The sequence below is a fragment of the Protopterus annectens genome, chromosome 3.part0 (genome assembly GCF_019279795.1).
Source record: "Protopterus annectens isolate FY-2018-M chromosome 3.part0, PAN1.0, whole genome shotgun sequence".
Classification (NCBI taxonomy): domain Eukaryota; kingdom Metazoa; phylum Chordata; order Ceratodontiformes; family Protopteridae; genus Protopterus; species Protopterus annectens.
This window is the reverse complement of record NC_056731.1, coordinates 792,720,517-792,737,675: the sequence shown is the minus strand read 5'-3', so window position 1 is coordinate 792,737,675 and position 17,159 is coordinate 792,720,517. Positions and strand designations below refer to the sequence as shown.

The 17,159-nt window shown below is 42.4% G+C and overlaps 1 protein-coding gene across 1 annotated transcript in view; it reads right to left on the bottom strand.

The window, feature by feature from the left end:
- The window catches only part of LPCAT1 (lysophosphatidylcholine acyltransferase 1), an 850,717-nt gene that overhangs the window by 284,929 nt on the left and 548,629 nt on the right, over positions 1-17,159 (bottom strand). The window contains exons 4-5 of the mRNA XM_044065140.1: positions 6,537-6,649; positions 4,082-4,142 (exon numbers count right to left, since the gene is read on the bottom strand). Coding sequence (XP_043921075.1) covers positions 4,082-4,142; positions 6,537-6,649 — 174 coding nt within the window. The remainder of the gene's footprint in view (positions 1-4,081; positions 4,143-6,536; positions 6,650-17,159) is intronic.

The following is a 17,159-nucleotide window of genomic DNA, read 5'->3' as shown; positions in this document are numbered from 1 at the left end:
CTTATACTGATGCAGTCACACTGAAAAGGGTCTGGGGAAGCTTTCTCACCACAAGCAGGCCAAAAGATAACTTTCAAAATGGCGTCACTCAAGGAGACCCACTAATATAGACTAGTTCATGTGCATGGGGGAGGAGGGAGTTAGAGGAATGAGATACAAAATGGGGGATGGTATAACCAGAAAAAGCAAGTAGAGATCTGGCCCACGCCCTCACAGAAGACTGCAAAGAAAAGCAATCAGCATAAGAAGTGGAAGCCTTGGAGCTGTAATGTAAGTGTAAGCAAGGAAGAGGTAGAAGCAGGAAATTAGGAGTGTAAGCAGTTAGTTGCAGAAACACCACTTTATGGCCTTGGTGTGCAAGTAATACAAAGGAAGGTAAATCTATCTGGGGGACAAAATACACCAAGTAAATGGTACGTGCCATACTTTACAAGTATTCAGTGTGGAGGCAGATCTATTTGGGACAAGACACAGTTAGTATATTGTTAAGTTATGCCACCCAGTGGCAACAGACAAAGCTATAGTTGTCTGGGGGGGAGCCCTTGCAGGTGTGCACGCCGGCCAAAACAATGTTTAAAAAATAACTAGTAAAAGTAACACATGTGCTGTAAAAGGAAATGTAAATAACCAGTCACAATGTTTAAAACATAACTATTAAGGACCACATCTGCTAACAAGAATTGTAAATATCCAGTCACCTATGCAGACTTGTCTGGTAGGTATCCTTATTAAAAAGTGTTATTCTTGGCTTGCAATAACTGTAGGGAGAAACCGGACCATAGCAGTGGCTTTATCTGGCAATGTTGCAGTTGCTGGGGGGGGGGACCCAAGCTGCGATGTTGCAGGTAGACCAAGTGCGCTGCAGGTGTGCACAATGAAAAGGATCTGGGGAAGCTTCCTCACCACAAGCAGGCCAAAAGATAACTGACCTTTATTAAACAAAAAAATGTACAAGTCTGAGAGATGGTCCACTAATGCTTGACAAGTATATTTCCTCTGGACAGCTGAGATGAGCTATGGTAACCAGCATGGAATTCTTCACTGTCTACGCCATTGGTCTCAATCTCAAATAACCACAGATGAGGGCCACAGTCTCAAAAAAAAAAGTGTAGTCACAGCAGCTATTACTAACTAGGCACATGTGTACACAGTGTGAAAAAACTGTAACAGAGTCTCAACATGTAGCACACTTGCCTTTGGTGCTGGATTATCAAAATGTTGTGGGTTCTATTCCAACTCCAGATGACTGGATTAATTTTTAAATTGCTGACTGTGCTGTACTCCTGAATTTGTCATCCTTAGGATGAGACATTAAACTGAGGCCCCATCTGCTTGAACTGGTAGTAGCTCAGGTGGATGTAAAAGTTCCCACAGCACTTACCGAAAAGAGCAGGGGAAGTTGCTGGCTGCCCTTGCCAAACTTCCCTAGTAGTTATAAACAACACCCCAGGTCTTCCCTGTAAACAGGTTGCTAGCCTAACCTGGTCAAATAATAAATACATTCATGAATTAAATAAATAAAAACAAATAACACAAATGTCTACAATTCTAAAGAATGAGTGGGGTGCGAAGGATCCTAGGAGTGGACATTTTTTTAAATCAAAGGAGTTGGGAACCCCAAGTTCAAAACAAGTTGGGGCCCAAGTTTGACATGGAAAGGAATGAGACACCTGTGAGGCCGGTGGATAAACGTATGTAAAGATGATGAAGGGGATCCCTTCTTTAAACATGGAGAAACCATGCAAGAATGACTGTTACGTTTTTGTGCTCCCAATGAAAGAAAACACAATGAGCAGCAAAGACTCTGATCTATTTCCTTCAAAAACAGACTTTGATCATGGACTCATCAGGCCTACATAGTGATTACAGTCATTTCTGGTGTACATTCCTTTACACCTGATCCCAATTATCTGCTTGAAAGCAAAACTAAAGGATTTAGTTAGTATTAATGTTTTCTACTTTACAACACAGTCAATACATTGCAAGAGAAGTAGGGACATTGCTTGTGGTTCAGACCAGGAAGAACTATGGCTTTGCTAGTTAATATGGCTAATCTATTGCATACAGAGAATAAATATTTATATATTGAAATATGAGAGCCCCCTTGCTTTACAAAACATTCTTTTGTCTGTTAAGAACTATTTTACTCTGAGACAGCTATGCTTACACTACAGTCTTACTGTCATTAATCCACTTTAAGAGGTAACAATGTACATTGTTTTTGCTCAATAAAGATTAAAAATGAAGACCAGTTCAACAGGGGGCTGTCTTTTAGCAAATAGTAGTAATGACTGTAAAAACAGGAGTTGACAAAGAACCTTATCTGTGAGTACTCTTTGACATTAAAACAAAAATAAAATTGTGCTAAATAAGCTATGCTGTGCTCTGACTAAGATGTGACACATTTATTCAGTACTGGCATATATACCTCTGTATTAACTTTGACAGAAAGCTTGCAGCATAAAAACTAATAAATGCTTCTTCTCAATAAGTTTTTATTTGAAGTCACTTGGAAAAAAAAACATCATCACCACCTTACCAAGAGCACCAGAATGTGCATTTGTTCCAGTGATAATCAATACGGCAAGTGTTATGGCACAGCGTTTTGCAAGGGTAAGCCCTACTTAAATAAAATGAGATATGTACACTGATTCAGTTAACATGACAAGTGCAGTTTCATGGATCAGCTAACTTTTTTCTGCTATCTATACTCCATGCCAGTGGCCCAATGAGCTTTTAACTTTTCCTGTCCCATTCAGCAATATGCCTTATCACCACTTCATGGGGAGCTCTTTTTTTTTTTTTTTCAAGCAGTGTCAGCCTCATCACTTACAGATGACAGAGCTTTTAATCAGACAGTGTATAGTGAGACAAAGAACCAAGAGATGAGTGTCTGTGTGGCTATGATCTGTAGGACACTTGTACAATAACTTGGGTGCCCATGATCTTTAGGACACTTGTACATTAACTCCTCTGCCCTTACAAAGCCATTGGCAAGCAAAGTGAAAAATGATCATGACCAGTTGCTCCTGTGGCATAGAAGGATAAAGCCTGGACTATGACCCAGTTGATCTGGGTTTGATTAGCAGCTGAGGTGACTGACGGAATGGCAGGGGGTATGGATGCATGTTTGTTGCTCATGCTCCCTTAGGGAAGATGTAGTTCATAGGGGGGAGTTGCCCTTGACATAAGCAATGAGTATGGGAGGTGGGACAGGGAAGTGGGTATGGCATATAATGCCCCTTCTCCCTGGGAAGGAAGAAGAGACTGCCAAGACCCCAGGACACCACTGGGATCCGTGATCAACCACATCAATACTGCAGCAAGTCCTGTGCATTAGGTAAGCTGGTAGACATGGCACGGACATGGAACATTGGGGTCTGGGATGGTAAAATGATGTTCCAAGGGGACCAAAAGAAAAAAAATTAAAATGATCATGACTAGGATTGTGCTTTTGTGTACTACTGGGTCTGCCTTACCTGATCTGAGCTCAGGCCATTTGTAAAATACCAGGTCAACAATGCCAGAAAAGGCTTAGTTGCTTCTAGTTCCAGAAAATGTCACTGCATCCTTCAACCCTCAGTTGAAGCTGTCTACAATGGCCAAGAAGGTTCAATGTCAGATGGGAAATCCCATCTAAGGGACATGCCAGGAGAGTTGCAACTAGGCAGTTGAGAGTGGGATTAGGGGAACATCTGCAATGGGGAGTCAAAGAGGACCAATCCACAATGGGGAATGTTATACAAGCAGACTGGAAAGCATGCCTGTTGCAGAGCCCTTAGATGAACACAAGAAATGCACCAAAAAAAACTCCCTTTCAGTACTGGAAATTCTTACTGTGATGTCCAGATGTCACTAACAAAAATGGAAGCATACTTCAAAATAAAATGATTTCTTTAAGCTGTTCTAAAATTTCTAACACTGGACACTTGACATGTATGTACCACTGAAATAAGGATGAAGGGAAAAAATAGCAGCCAATAAATAAGCAGCAAAGGCTTGACAAAAGAAGTGGCAAACGGTTCAACAACTTTTCCAGGAGAGCTGTCAAGTGCTTCAGCAGAAATACTGCAATACGTACCAGGCTTGAAGGTGATCAAGCAGGACCTATTGGTGCATGTGCCTTCCGGGAATATCATTATCTGAAAGAAAATTTTAAAGAATAAATCACAGGACTGTCCTATATCAAGTTCATAACCGTTTAATAGAAGTTCAGTGTAATGTTGAATAATCACAAACAAATATGCACTACTTTCAGAATAGTTTAACTATGAGGCTTAAAAGCCATCAACACACAAAAACAACTCAAAGGTATCACAATGCAGCACTTTTTTGTAAACAAATCACATGATGAAATAATCTGCAGATAAGACCCTTACACGATAAAACTAATAACAACAGAGGCATCATACCTTTATAGTATGCGGAGCACCACAATTAGTCTCCAAATTAAAAAAAAGAATTATGGAGTGCCACAATTATGGATCAATATTTGGGAAAAAAATAAACTTGTAAAGCACATCCCTGCCACAAGACCTGATCATAACATTGCTTGGAGAAGGTATAAAACAACTGTTACAGGCACAGCCCCAACAGCTGTTATGACTGGGTAATGTGCTACTAAATCTCCTTACCCATCAACTGTCCCTGAACCTGAATATTTTCACTAAGAAATGCAGTCATAAATGTCAGAAATACCCATTTACTCCTCTTACTGCTCACAAAAAGTATATCAGTACAAAACTTGTTGTTCTATTAACCTTTTAAGTGAATTAGGGGACTAATTAAAAACTGTCCATGATTTTTTTCATCTTAGACCCCACTCCCATTCTTAAAGAAATAAGCTGATAAGTCTGCTGCTGTCTATAAGATTAGCACTCACTCAGTGCTATACCAGCTTTCAAATGTGACAGGTAAACAGATAATACATGGGGTAGATGAAATTCCATGCACTACAAAGAATTATAACCGGGTCTCATCACTCATGACCTTTGATTATGTGACCTCAACATGGATGCCAAGGCTCACCTCCTCAGCTTTGCTCTCAAGGTGAATTTCTTGCCATCCATGAATCATAAACATACTAAGCTGGTTCTAATAAGAGACCCAATCATAATCCTCTGTTAAGCACCTGACATCTGACAAAATACAATGTGCTGTAAAGTTCAGTTATATTTATTGTGCTTGTACCCATTTTGTAGTTATTTCAAGCCGTATTTGTAGCTCATCCTGTGCAAAGCTCTAGTGTTTATTGGTATGTAGAATTTTTGCAATCTTGATGCAGTTATGCATACTTCTGTCTCATTGTATGTGGACTACTGTAACCCTTTTTACCCAGGGTTTGATTACTGTATGCAAGACTTCCATAGGTGGTACAGACTGCAGCTGTGTGACTACTCAGCAACACAGCACAAGCACACTAATCATATACAACACCTGTCTGCATCACCTGCACTTCCTGATGCCAGTTTTTATATCACCTAACCAATCCTACGTAGGATGGATCATTCTTACACAAAATAGTTGCTGGTATTCTGTTAGGTGTCTGCTAGAGATTCCTAAGTATCAGAAGGGTTAAATTATTTTTCAGATCATGATACTTGTATGTGGGATTCATCACTGCATTTGCTGAACTGAACCCCTTCCTAAGCTCTTCGGCATGTCCCTGTCACTATATTTGGTGTCCTACAACTGCTATGAGGTGACTTGTGTCTGGCATAGAAAGCATTCTCTGACCCATTACTGATGGGTTTACTGCACACCAGCAAGTCAAAAGGCATCAAAATACTAAGCTAGGGATCTAAACCTCTTCTACATCAAAAGAATGGTTTGGAGGGACAGGTACATCTGTCAGAGGATACTGCCTGCTTTGGAACAGACTCCTCATCTATGTACAACACAGCACATCCCTTTTTACATTCAAGCACAGCTTGGACCTATGGATGGGTAACAAAAAATGTACCACAGGACTGCCCCTTGTGCTACTAACAGACAGAGGCAGATCATAAATGTTTTATTTCATGGATGGGTCCCCTCAAATTATCTATGGTATGATCCAAGTTATTCTTGCTAGGGGTAACATATAATTATCAACCATGTGATGGGTAAGGCCAATCTAACACCAAATGAGACAGGCTAATTCAAACAAAAGGGAAATTGGATATGCATGAACTGTCCCATACAAGTAGTAAGCCTACTACTTCCCTATGAGCCTAAAGACTTATCTTTCATAGATCATCCCTTTGATGTTCGGATAGCTGCTTTCAGTTTCCATGAGTTCATGAGTATGTTATGTTGTGTTTACTGATACCTTGATAACCATTCATATTATGGGTTGTTGGTTTACTGGTGTACTTGTCAACAACATTACATAATGAGTCTAGGCCAAGTTCAATCAATAAACTGAAATGAAATTAAGTTAACTAAATGGGAGTAGCCCCTCCTGGCAACTACATCTGTTACCACAAGAATGAGTATGCAGCATCACAAACTAATGTTATGCAAAGCTCAATGGACTCATATTTTATAAAGTGCACCTGTGGCCATTTGCCTTTAGACAAGGCTCTTCTCTTAATTTCTTCCACAGTTTTCTTCCGAGAATCCTGATCTGAACGAGTCACAAAAACTGGACGGATGTACTTGATTAAAGCTGAAATAAACAATAATAAATAAATTAATAAACCAGTTATGTATACATAAGCAGGATGCCAGCAGATGTGAATTCTACAAACATATATACTGTACTCTGCTGGCAACTTTGATTTGCCTACTGCTGTTTCTAAGCTTTAGTGTTAATTTCCAACATTATATTCTAGAGTAAGGAAATGTGAGCCAATGGCAGCAATTTTACAAATGTAAATAATCAGGAAAGTACAGTTGTGTAAAATTGTACCATAACAGCTGATGTCCTCCTGTTCACTGTTGCAGTATTCTTAACAAAAGTGATGCCCTGTCAAGGGTATCCTAACATCCAACCAGCATACTAAAGCCTTAGATTTTTACAGACATTTTACATCACATGTAGAGTCCCCTCTCAAGGCATAGGGCATAAAGGTGATGTATGGATATACATACCTCAGAACAGGAAAGCCCCAGGAAGAAAAAGTATTCCTAGGAACTAGGAGGAAGACGTGCATCCAGAAGGAGAAAAAAAAAAAGAAAAGAATTCCAGGCCAGGAAGACAGAAGGAAAACAGTGGAGCAGAAGGGTGAAGAGGTAGGGACTGAATACAACAGTGAAGAGAAGGATACCTACTGTTATGGTAAGAATTTCTACAACTGTACCATGTCCTTCCATATCACTGTAGCAGTATTCTTAACAAAACAGGAGTACAAAAGCTCAAAAGGAAACTTGGGAGGAAAAAGGCACAGAACAGCCCCCTAGAAACCCATGCAAGATAGCTCTGGCAAAGCCATCTCTTGCTCTGGAAACAACAACCAATTAGTAATGCTTAGTGAAGGTATGGACAGGTAAGCAGCCTTATGGATGGAACTGGTATCCATGCCTTTGAAAAAAACACCAGAGGAAGCTACAGCTCTAGTAGAATGAGCCTTTACAGAGGAAGAAAGACATTTTCCATGAAAGGAATAACAAAGAAATGGCCTTAGAGATCCAAGAGGAAATAGAAAAAGCCAAACATAGCAATCTGGGAAGAAAAAGAACAAAAAGTTGCTCAGATTAGCAAATGGCCTTAGTCTTATCTAAATTATAATTAAGCTTTCATTGCAAATCCAAACCATGAAGAGCCTTCTCACTAGCATACTGTGGAGAAGGAAAAATTAATAGACTGATTAAGAGATGACTCATTATCCACCATGGGCATAAAAGAAGAATTAGTATGAAACAACATCCTGTCCCTATGAAAAACTAAGAAAGGAGGAACAGCCACAAGAGCCTGGAGTTCAGAGACTTTCTTAGCTGAAGTAAGAGCCAAAAGAACAGTCTTCCAAATAAAATGTGCAAGGAAACTGAAGCAGCAGGCTCGAAAGGAGCCTGAGTCAATTTTTCAAGAACAAAACTGAGGTCCCAGGAAGGTGGAATAGGTTTCCTAGGATGCCTGATATGCAGGATGCCTTTAATAAATTGTTTAACCTCAAACTTAGGGGCAAGAGGAGGAGTCAAAGGCAGACAAGCAGAAATAGCTGAAAGGTGAGCTTTAACAGAAGAATATGATAATCCAGCAGGGAGCAATTCATACAAATAAGAAAGAACCAGAAGAATCCCCACAGAAAATGGATCCTGGTTATTAGAAAGGCACTAGACAGAAAATCTCTTCCATTTGAACAAGTATGATTTCCTAGTAGTGGGTTTCCTGGCCTCCTATTGAAGCGAGTTTGAGGTATGGAAGGAAAGGAACCAAAAAAAAAAAATCCAGTGAATGACAGTGTAGAAGCCACAATGACTTTAGGAACCACTGTAGTTTTCTCGTATGGAGTCTGGTTAGAGGCAGCATAGGAATGGTGGAGGCCATGAAAATCCCTGGCTGTGACTGAAGCCAGAAGAAGAAAGGACTGAAAAAAGGTGATTAGAGAGAGAGAACCTTGGGTGGAGTAGGGATGCTAGCATGGGAATGGCCTGGATCCTGCAACACAGAAACACATGATCCTAAGAAGAAACTAGGACTGACTTCTGAAAGTTTATGGTAAATCCCAGGCCTTGCAAAAGGCAAACTGTAAACTGGAAGTGCTGAAAGGACCTCAGGGGATGAAGCCTGAATGAATAGGTTGTCCGGTTAAGAAAAGATTTGAACTCCTCTCATTCTGCAAAAGGCAATGACAGGAGCAAAGTATTTGGTGAATGCCCCTGGGGCAGTAGAGATGCCAAAGGGCAAAGCAGAGAACTGAAAATGCAAGAAGAAACAGAGAACTGTAAAACTTCCTGAAACAGGGATGAAAAGGCATGTGAAGATAGTATCCCTGGATCTCAAGGATGCCTAAGAAAGCTTGGAAAAGAAGAATCCAAAAGGAAGGGACCTTTAGAAAGGTGTCAAGCTGAGAAAGGTCCAGAATGGGTCTCGAGGTGCCTTCCTTCTTAGAAGCCAGAAACATCCTTGAATAAAACCCATTCCCTTTCTTTTAAGGGGCAAAACTTGAATGGTCCCTTGGGCCAAAATGCTCTGAAATAGGTCTGGAAAGAAAGGAGATGCCTACAAAAGGAGGAAGGGAGTTCCACAACCTGAGGTATCTCTAGCAGATGATGGACAGAACCCAAGAGTCCTGAGTGACTCAATCAATTGGAATGGGACAGAAAAAGACAAACTGAGAGGGGACACTGACCCAGGGAAAGGAGAAGAAAACTGTCACATAGAACATAGCTTGTCTTGAAGAGGAGGCTTCTGAGAAGGAGTTTGAGTAGTCTTTGCAGAAGGTACACACCTAGAACACTTCTTACCTTTAGGAGGAAGGCATGTCTGTCTACATAAAAAAGCAGATTTGGATGGATAATTCCTCTGGAACTTAGAGATAGGAGACACAAAACTATATTTCAATTCCTTTATCCTGGAGGGACGTAAAAAGCACAGCAGCAGGATGTTCTTATTATCAAGAGCAGCATCAAGCAATTTAGCCTTAATATCAGGCAAGGGCAAGAGACTAAGTCAAGAGTAATGTCTCAAAACAGAACCAACTGCAGCAGCCCTATGGGAAGCATCAGCTGAATCATAACTACATTTAATAGAGTGGTGTGAAACTTGAGATGTAGAACATAATAGAGAAAGGGTTTAGATCTTCCCTTCTGAATCGGTGGGGGGGGGGGTTACAGATTGTCTGAGAAGCTTGAGACAGAAGGGCTAGAACATCCTGGTCATATACACCTGGTAATTAACAGCCCGAAAAGCCAGGGTGGCAGCAGTATATACCTTTTTGCCTAAACTTTCCGCAGCTCTAATGTCCTTGTCTGAAGGAAGTAGTTTAGTAGACGGCAAAAGTTTAGGTTTGTCAGAAGAGACAGACACTACAGAAGGATGAGAAGGGCATTTGTACAAGAACTTAGAATCATCAGGTACCTTATAAAATCTATCGGGTTTCTTAAGGGCTGGAGGATGAGAGTTGGGGGCCACACAGGCTGCTGAAAAGGGATCTGGAAGGGCAGCCAAGACAGGATTTACAGCAGAGGTCTTAGGAGACTCCATTTGGAGGAGTTCATAATTCCTCTTGACTGTCAGAAACCGGAGAATAGTCCCATTTGAAATATTCATCGTACCAGAAATAGCGTCCCCAAAGGAGAGTTCCTCCAAGGGGTGTCTGGATTAACAGAATCCTACTCAGATCCATTAACCAAGGGAGAAGGGATTTTAGAGGAGTATGCCAAAGACTCTTTCCCAGAATCCAAAACCTCTTCAGAATTCCTGTTCTCTGGACCTCTTAAGGAGAGTAGAAGACCAAGAAGAAGCAGGCACAGAAAACCCTTAGGAGGCATTAAGACCATTAAGACCATTAAGGCATTAAAGAACCCCTGAGTAAAATCCTGACACTCACGCTAGGGAGCTTTAGCAGCGGGGTAAACATGTTTAGTTTTCTGTTTTTTCTTCTGGGGAATGTCTGCCCTAAAAACCCAAGGCGGTTCAGGCCTTGCCTACACTCAATCAACATAGTGGGAATCTCCTCCTAAACAAGGATTTCCAGTATTCCCCTTGGTCCCTCAGAAATAATCATCAGAGGTTCTCCTCAACATCTACAGTGGACGTTATCAGAGCCTCCAACAATGTGTGAGAATTCAGATCCATGCCGAATTCCGATGGGGTCAAGGCAGAGGAATCCAATGCAACAACTGGGTGATCCTTTGGGCTTTTACCAGATTCAAGACAGATGTCCAGGGGAGGCAGGACAGCAGTCAAATTAGACTGGAGTGTGTTTTTTTTCTGCCTTTTTCTTGGCAGATGGCTTACCTTTGGGATGGGAAGATTCCGCCATAGCACCTTGCGGCAACAATTTAAGATGTTGGTTTTCCAAGGAGAGACAACTACATAGGGGCTTAGGGACAGACACTTGGCAGATAGAAAAAGTACAGTTGTGTACACTTACCATAAATGCAGATGTTTGAGTGTATTCACTGTTGCAGTAATCACACTTGGGTTATCTGCTTGCAGTAGCCCTCAGTCGGCCTGATTAACAAAGTCTTGTGTCTTGCGTCGGTTGCTGTCCCTTCTTCCATGACGTCAGGTCGTCAAGGGTATAAAACATGCAGCCGTCACCATTACATCAGTTTTTCTTGCCCCAGATGTCAGGTGCCCCCCTAATGGGAAGCAAGTAAATCTACAAGGTTATACCTCCAACAAAAAAGCAAATACACCAAAAAGCTTTTGAGCATAGTAAAGTAGAGTAGAGGTATAGCCAAAAGAAGAAAGGGGGATGGAGGGAGGTTAACCAGGACTGCAACAGTGAATACACTCGAACATCTACATTTATGGTAAGTGTACACAACTGTACTATGTTCTTCGTGTTTCACTGTTGCAGTCATCACATTTGGGTAGATTCTCAAAGCTAAGGATGGGAGGAGAAATTTAGATAGCATTAGGACCAGCTATACGGCCCTGCCGGACTGCAGTGGCAAAGCCAGCTCTGGATATAGAGAAAATTGGCAGATGGTAATGCTTGGAGAAAGTATGTACTGAACTCCAGGTAGCAGCTTCTAGGATGTCCCTGTTAGGGACGCCTCTGAGAAAGGTTGTAGAGGTAGATGCAGCCCTGGTTGAGTGGGGTCTGATCCCCTGTGGGATAGGTTTTCCATAGTGCTTGTAGCAGAAATGAATACAATGGCCTATCCATTTGGAAATGGTCTGCTTTGAAATAGCCTTCTCCTCTGCCCCTGCAGCAAATGCCACCAGCAGTTAGTCAGATTTCCTTTGAGGTTTAATCCTGTCCAAGTAGAATCTAAGTTGTCTGTGCACGTTTAAGGAGTGCAGTATCCATTCCCCTTTGTTCTGTGGATTAGGAAAGAAGGTTAGGAAATGAATGAACTGATTAAGGGCCACACTGGATACCACCTTGGGCATGAAGGAGATATTGGTCCTGAGGGACACCCTGTCTGCATGAAAGTCTCCACTGCCATGAAGGCCTGTAATTCAGATTCCCTTCTTGCTGAAGTGATTGCTAACATGAAAGCTGTTTTCCAAGAAAGGAATTTTAAATCCGCAGTGGCAGCTGGCTCGAAAGGAGGAAGGGTGAGCTTTTCCAATACAAAGTTACGGTCCCAGGCTGGAGTTGGGGCTCTCCTGGGTGGTCGTAGATTTTTGACCCCTCTGATGAACTGCTTAAGCAGTGGATGAGAGAAGAGGGGAGGTTCTGTGTTACAATGAGCTGAAATGGCTGAGGCATGAAATTTGATGGAGGAGAAAGACAGGCCCTTGGGAAGCATCTCAGTTAAGTATTGTAAAATCTGAGGTAAATTGGGCTCTGCTGTGCTCATCCCTTGAGAGTGGTTCCAGGCACAGAATCTTTTCTATTTTTCAGCATAATATTTTCTAGTAGTACGCCTCCTTGCCTCTAAAATTATATCCATCACTGGTTTACTAAGGGATGGGAAAGAAGAGATCAGGTAATCAACCAGGCTGCTAGATTCAGTGTATGAAGCTGAGGGCGCAGAATCTGGTTCTCCTGCTGAGACAATAGGGTAGGAGTCTGAGGCAGGTGCCATGGGGCCTACAGTGACACAGTGCGCAAGAGGGGGTACACCAGTGTTGGCGTGGCCAGTCTGGTGCAATCAAATTTGTCCTTGGTTTGTCTTGTTTGGTCTTTAGTAGTACTTTGGAGAGCAGAGGCAGCGGAGGAAAGGCATAAACTGACAGGTTTTTCCAGCTGAAGGACAGAGCATCCACTTTCCAAGCTTGTTTGTGGGGAGTCCTTGTGCAAAATATGTCCAATTGATAGTTCTGGGGGGAGGCAAACAGGTCTACATCTGGGCTCCCCCATTTGCTTGTCAACATGTTGAAAATCCCTGGTTCTAGCTTCCACTCATATGGGTCCATGAGGTTTCTGCTTAGTTCGTCTGCCAGTGTATTTAATTTTCCTGGCAGGAATTGAGCTTGTAGATTCGCTTGGTAGTTCAGGGCTGTGTTCCACAATGCTATGGCTAGTCTGCATAGGGGGTAAGAATGTGCACCCTCCCTGCTTGTTTATGTACCACATAACAGTGGTGTTGTCCGTCTTTACCATTAATTGTCCTGGAAGAATGTGGTCTTTGAAGGCTGTCACAGCATGCTGTACAGCTAACATTTCTTTTTGATTGATATGCAAGTGCATTTGACTTGGGTTCCATTTGCCCTGAATGCTCTTCCCTGCCAGGTGAGCCCCCCCATACATAATCTGATGCGGCAGGGAGTGGTGTGAATGGTAGTCCCTTGTTTTGGTGGCAGGCCTCTGCCCACCAAAGAAACTCTAGGCATAGGCAAGGTATGATAGGAATCATTGCTTCTAGATGCTGATAATGTTGACACCATAGGCTTTTTAGATACCATTGTAGTTTCCTCATATGCAGTCTTGCATATGGAATCAGAAGAATGCAGGAGGCCATGAACCCCAAGGCTTGTAGTATTTGCCTTGCAGATGGTAGAGTTTTTGTGGCCACTTGTTTGAAGTAGATTGTCAAATGAATTTGTTTCTCTGGCGTAAGGAAAGCCATCTGGGAAGTTGTATTCAAGCTTGCTCCCAGGAATATGATTTGTTGACAGGGTACCAGGTGTGATTTCTTTTCGTTTATGGTGTACCCCAGACAAGTTAGCACCCTTTGTAAAAAGGCCAGATGATTCAAATGTATGTCCTGGCTTTCTGCCTGAATTAAACAATCATCCAGGTACGGGTATATTTGTAAATTTCTTTGCCTGCAAAATGCGATGACTGGGGCTATGCACTTTGTGAATACCCTGGGCACAGCAGATAAGCTAAAGGGCAGTTCTGAGAACTGGCAGTGATTGTAGCCTGCTTTGAAGTGTAGGTATCTTCTGCAGGTATGCTTCCTTTAAATCGAGTGTTACCATCCAGGCATGTTTTCCTAGCATAGGAAGCAACTGGTGAAGAGTGAGCATCTTGAATTTTGGAATCACCAAAAAGGTGTTTAGAGGACACAGGTCCAGAATAGGACGCCATGAATTGTCTTTTCTGGGTACCAGGAAAAGCCTCAAGTAGAAACCTTGTCCCTTTTCCTCTTCTGGTACCGTTTGAATAGCTTTTATGTTTAAAAGAGAGATCATTTGCTTTTGAGCTTCTGCCCACTGATTTGGGGGTATATCTGGCCAACCTTTTGGCATTGGTAATGTGTGGAAGTGAAATCTGTATCCTTGGGACACTATATTTAAAACCCATTTGTCCTGTGCAATGAGTTCCCAGTTTTTGGCCTGCAGACCAGTCTTTCCCCCTAAAGGAGCATTCAGTTGAGAAGTGCTTGGAAGTTTTAAAATCAAGTCATTGAGACAGTTTTCCATAGGGGGGAGTCTTACTACTCCCAGATTTGGAAGCGGAAGCCCCCCACTGCTTAGTCTTGTGCGTACCCTGGGACTGAAACCTGGGATTTCTGCTGTGTCTGGCTTTGGATTGAGAAGGCCTGGAAGGAGCCGGAAAGGAACAATTCTTAGAGGGACAATGCCTACTAAATCTTGGAGGCTGAACTTGTAAGAAATCTTTAACAGTTTGCATAGATTTAGCTTTATCTTCCATCGTTTTAAAAACTTCCTCAGCTTTGTTGCCAAACAGGCAGTCCTGATTTAAGGGAGAATCCAACAGTTTAGCTTTAACATGATCAGGCAAAGATTGCTCCTTAAGCCAAGCATGCCTTCTGAGTACAGACCCAGTGACAGCAGCCCTGCAAGCGGCCTCTAAAGAATCAAACCCACATTGCAAATTATGTTTTCCAACCTGTTCAGCAGAATGCATTAAATCCTGTAATTCCTTATTTTCAGCACAGTCAGGAATCAACATCATTTTCTGTTTAAGCAATCCAATAATATGTTGTTGATACTTTAACATATGAAACTGACAGCTTAAGGCCCTAATGGCCAAGGTTGCAGAAGTGTAAACCTTCTTACCCCATCTATCCAGCGCCCTGAAGTCTCTATCAGAAGGGGAAGGGTTTTTGACAGTAGAGGCCTTAATGCCCTTGGGTCCCTGTGAAATAGTCTCTGGATCCACAATAGGATTTTTAAAAAGGAACTTGTGAGAACCAGGAACCCTGTAATATCTGTCAGGTTTTCTGGGAGCAGGAGGCAAAGAATTAGGGGCCAAACTAGATTCCAAAAAGGCATCATCAACAATGTCTAGTACAGAAGTCCTCTGCATCAGAACCCTCATAAGTAGATAAGGGTATATCCAGATGATCAGAAGAATCAGAAAAATCAGAATCCTGGTTAGAAGAGTCATAAAGAATTTTCTTAGAAGAGGGTTTTTGGCTTCCCCTGATTAAAGTTATAAGATCTTCAGCCATTCTTATCATTTGTTTTTTAGACATAGAGGCCTAAGCATGTGGTCTGGGTGTCGGGTTTCTAGGAATGGTTCGAGGTTTAGGCCTTAAAGAAGAAGGAAGCGTTGGTTTAATATGCAAGTCCATAGGCCTGAATACACCCTCAGAAGCCGGTGCCTGCACAGTGGCTCCGGACCCATCCAAGGCAGAGACATCCGCAGGTTCCACAGTTGAAGCATCTCGCGGCATACTGAACTCTGAATGGGTCTCAGTAGAGGCCTGTGAATCAGAAGTAGCAAGTACCAGGGGCTGAAAAAGTGCCTCACTGAGTACCGGCGAACTGGCTTAGGAGAAGCATCGTCGGCAGCTTTGGACCTAGGCAGCCTGTCTCTGTCTTTATCTTTGCATTTTTTCAGAATTCCGGTAGTTGGATGGCTTACCGATGACATTTCTGGATAATTGAACCGAGAACCGAAATATTTAGAGGCGAAAATATACCGACGACGGATAGTGCGTTGATTAAATAAAGCACAAAACCGACAGCAAGGTACATTGTGGTCAGGGCCTAGGCAAGGAATACAGTACGATTGAAAATCTTTGCGAATTATTTGCATTCCACAAGAAATGCAATTAACTTTTACTGACATCGGTAAGGAGCAAGAAAAAGTTTCCCCAACGGGGTACTTAGCTTTAGTTGAAGACTTTGGTTCTGAAACTCGAAAACGAAAGTTTCAGTAGCTGGCCGACACGCACTTGCGAACTGCTCCTGCTTCTGGCACCGCACGGCAAGAAAGACTGGGGTAATGGCATCGGCTGCATGTTATATACCCCTGATGACCTGACGTCATGGAAGAAGGGACAGCAACTGATGCAGGACCCAAGACTTTGTTAATCAGGCCAAATAAGGGCTACTACAAGCAGATAACCCAAATGTGATGAGTGCAACAGTGAAACACGAAGAACATCCAGGACTGCAACAGCGAATACACTCGAACATCTACATTTATGGCAAGTGTACACAACCGTACTATGTTCTTCATGTTTCACTGTTGTAGTCATCACATTTGGGTTGATTCCCAAAGCTAAGGAAGGGTGGAGGTAGTTATGAAGCATTAGGGCTGGCAATCAGGCCCTGTAAGGCTGCTGTGGCAAATCCAGCTCTGGATTTAGAAAATATAGGCAAGTGGTAGTGCTTGGTGAAAGTGTGTACAGATCTCCAGGTTGCAGCTTCCAGGATTTCCCTGATAGGGACTCCCCTGAGAAATGCTGTAGAGGTAGATGTAGCCCTAGTGCAATGAGTTCTGATCCCCTGTGGGGTAGGTTTCCCATGGTGCTTGTAGCAGAAATGGATGCAGTGTGCTATCCATTTAGAAATGGTTTGCTTTGAAATGACCTTGCCCTCTGCCCCTGCAGCAAAGCTGACTAGCAGCTGGTCAGATTTTCTGATAGGCTTAGCCCTGTCCAGATAGAACCTAAGCTGCCTGTGCACATCCAGGGAATGCAGGATCCTTTCCCCTTTATTCTGAGGATTTGGAAAAAAAGGTTGGCAAATGAATGGACTGGTTTAAAGCCACACTAGACACCACCTTGGGCATAAAATATGGGTTATTCCTGAGGGAAACCCTGTCTGCATGGAAGATAATGAAAGGTTCCACTGCCATAAGGGCCTGTAACTCAGACACTCTTCTTGCTGAAGTGATGGCTAGAAGTAAAGCTGTTTTCCATGAGAGAAATTTTAACTCTGCTGTGGCCGCAGCTTCAAAGGGCGGAAG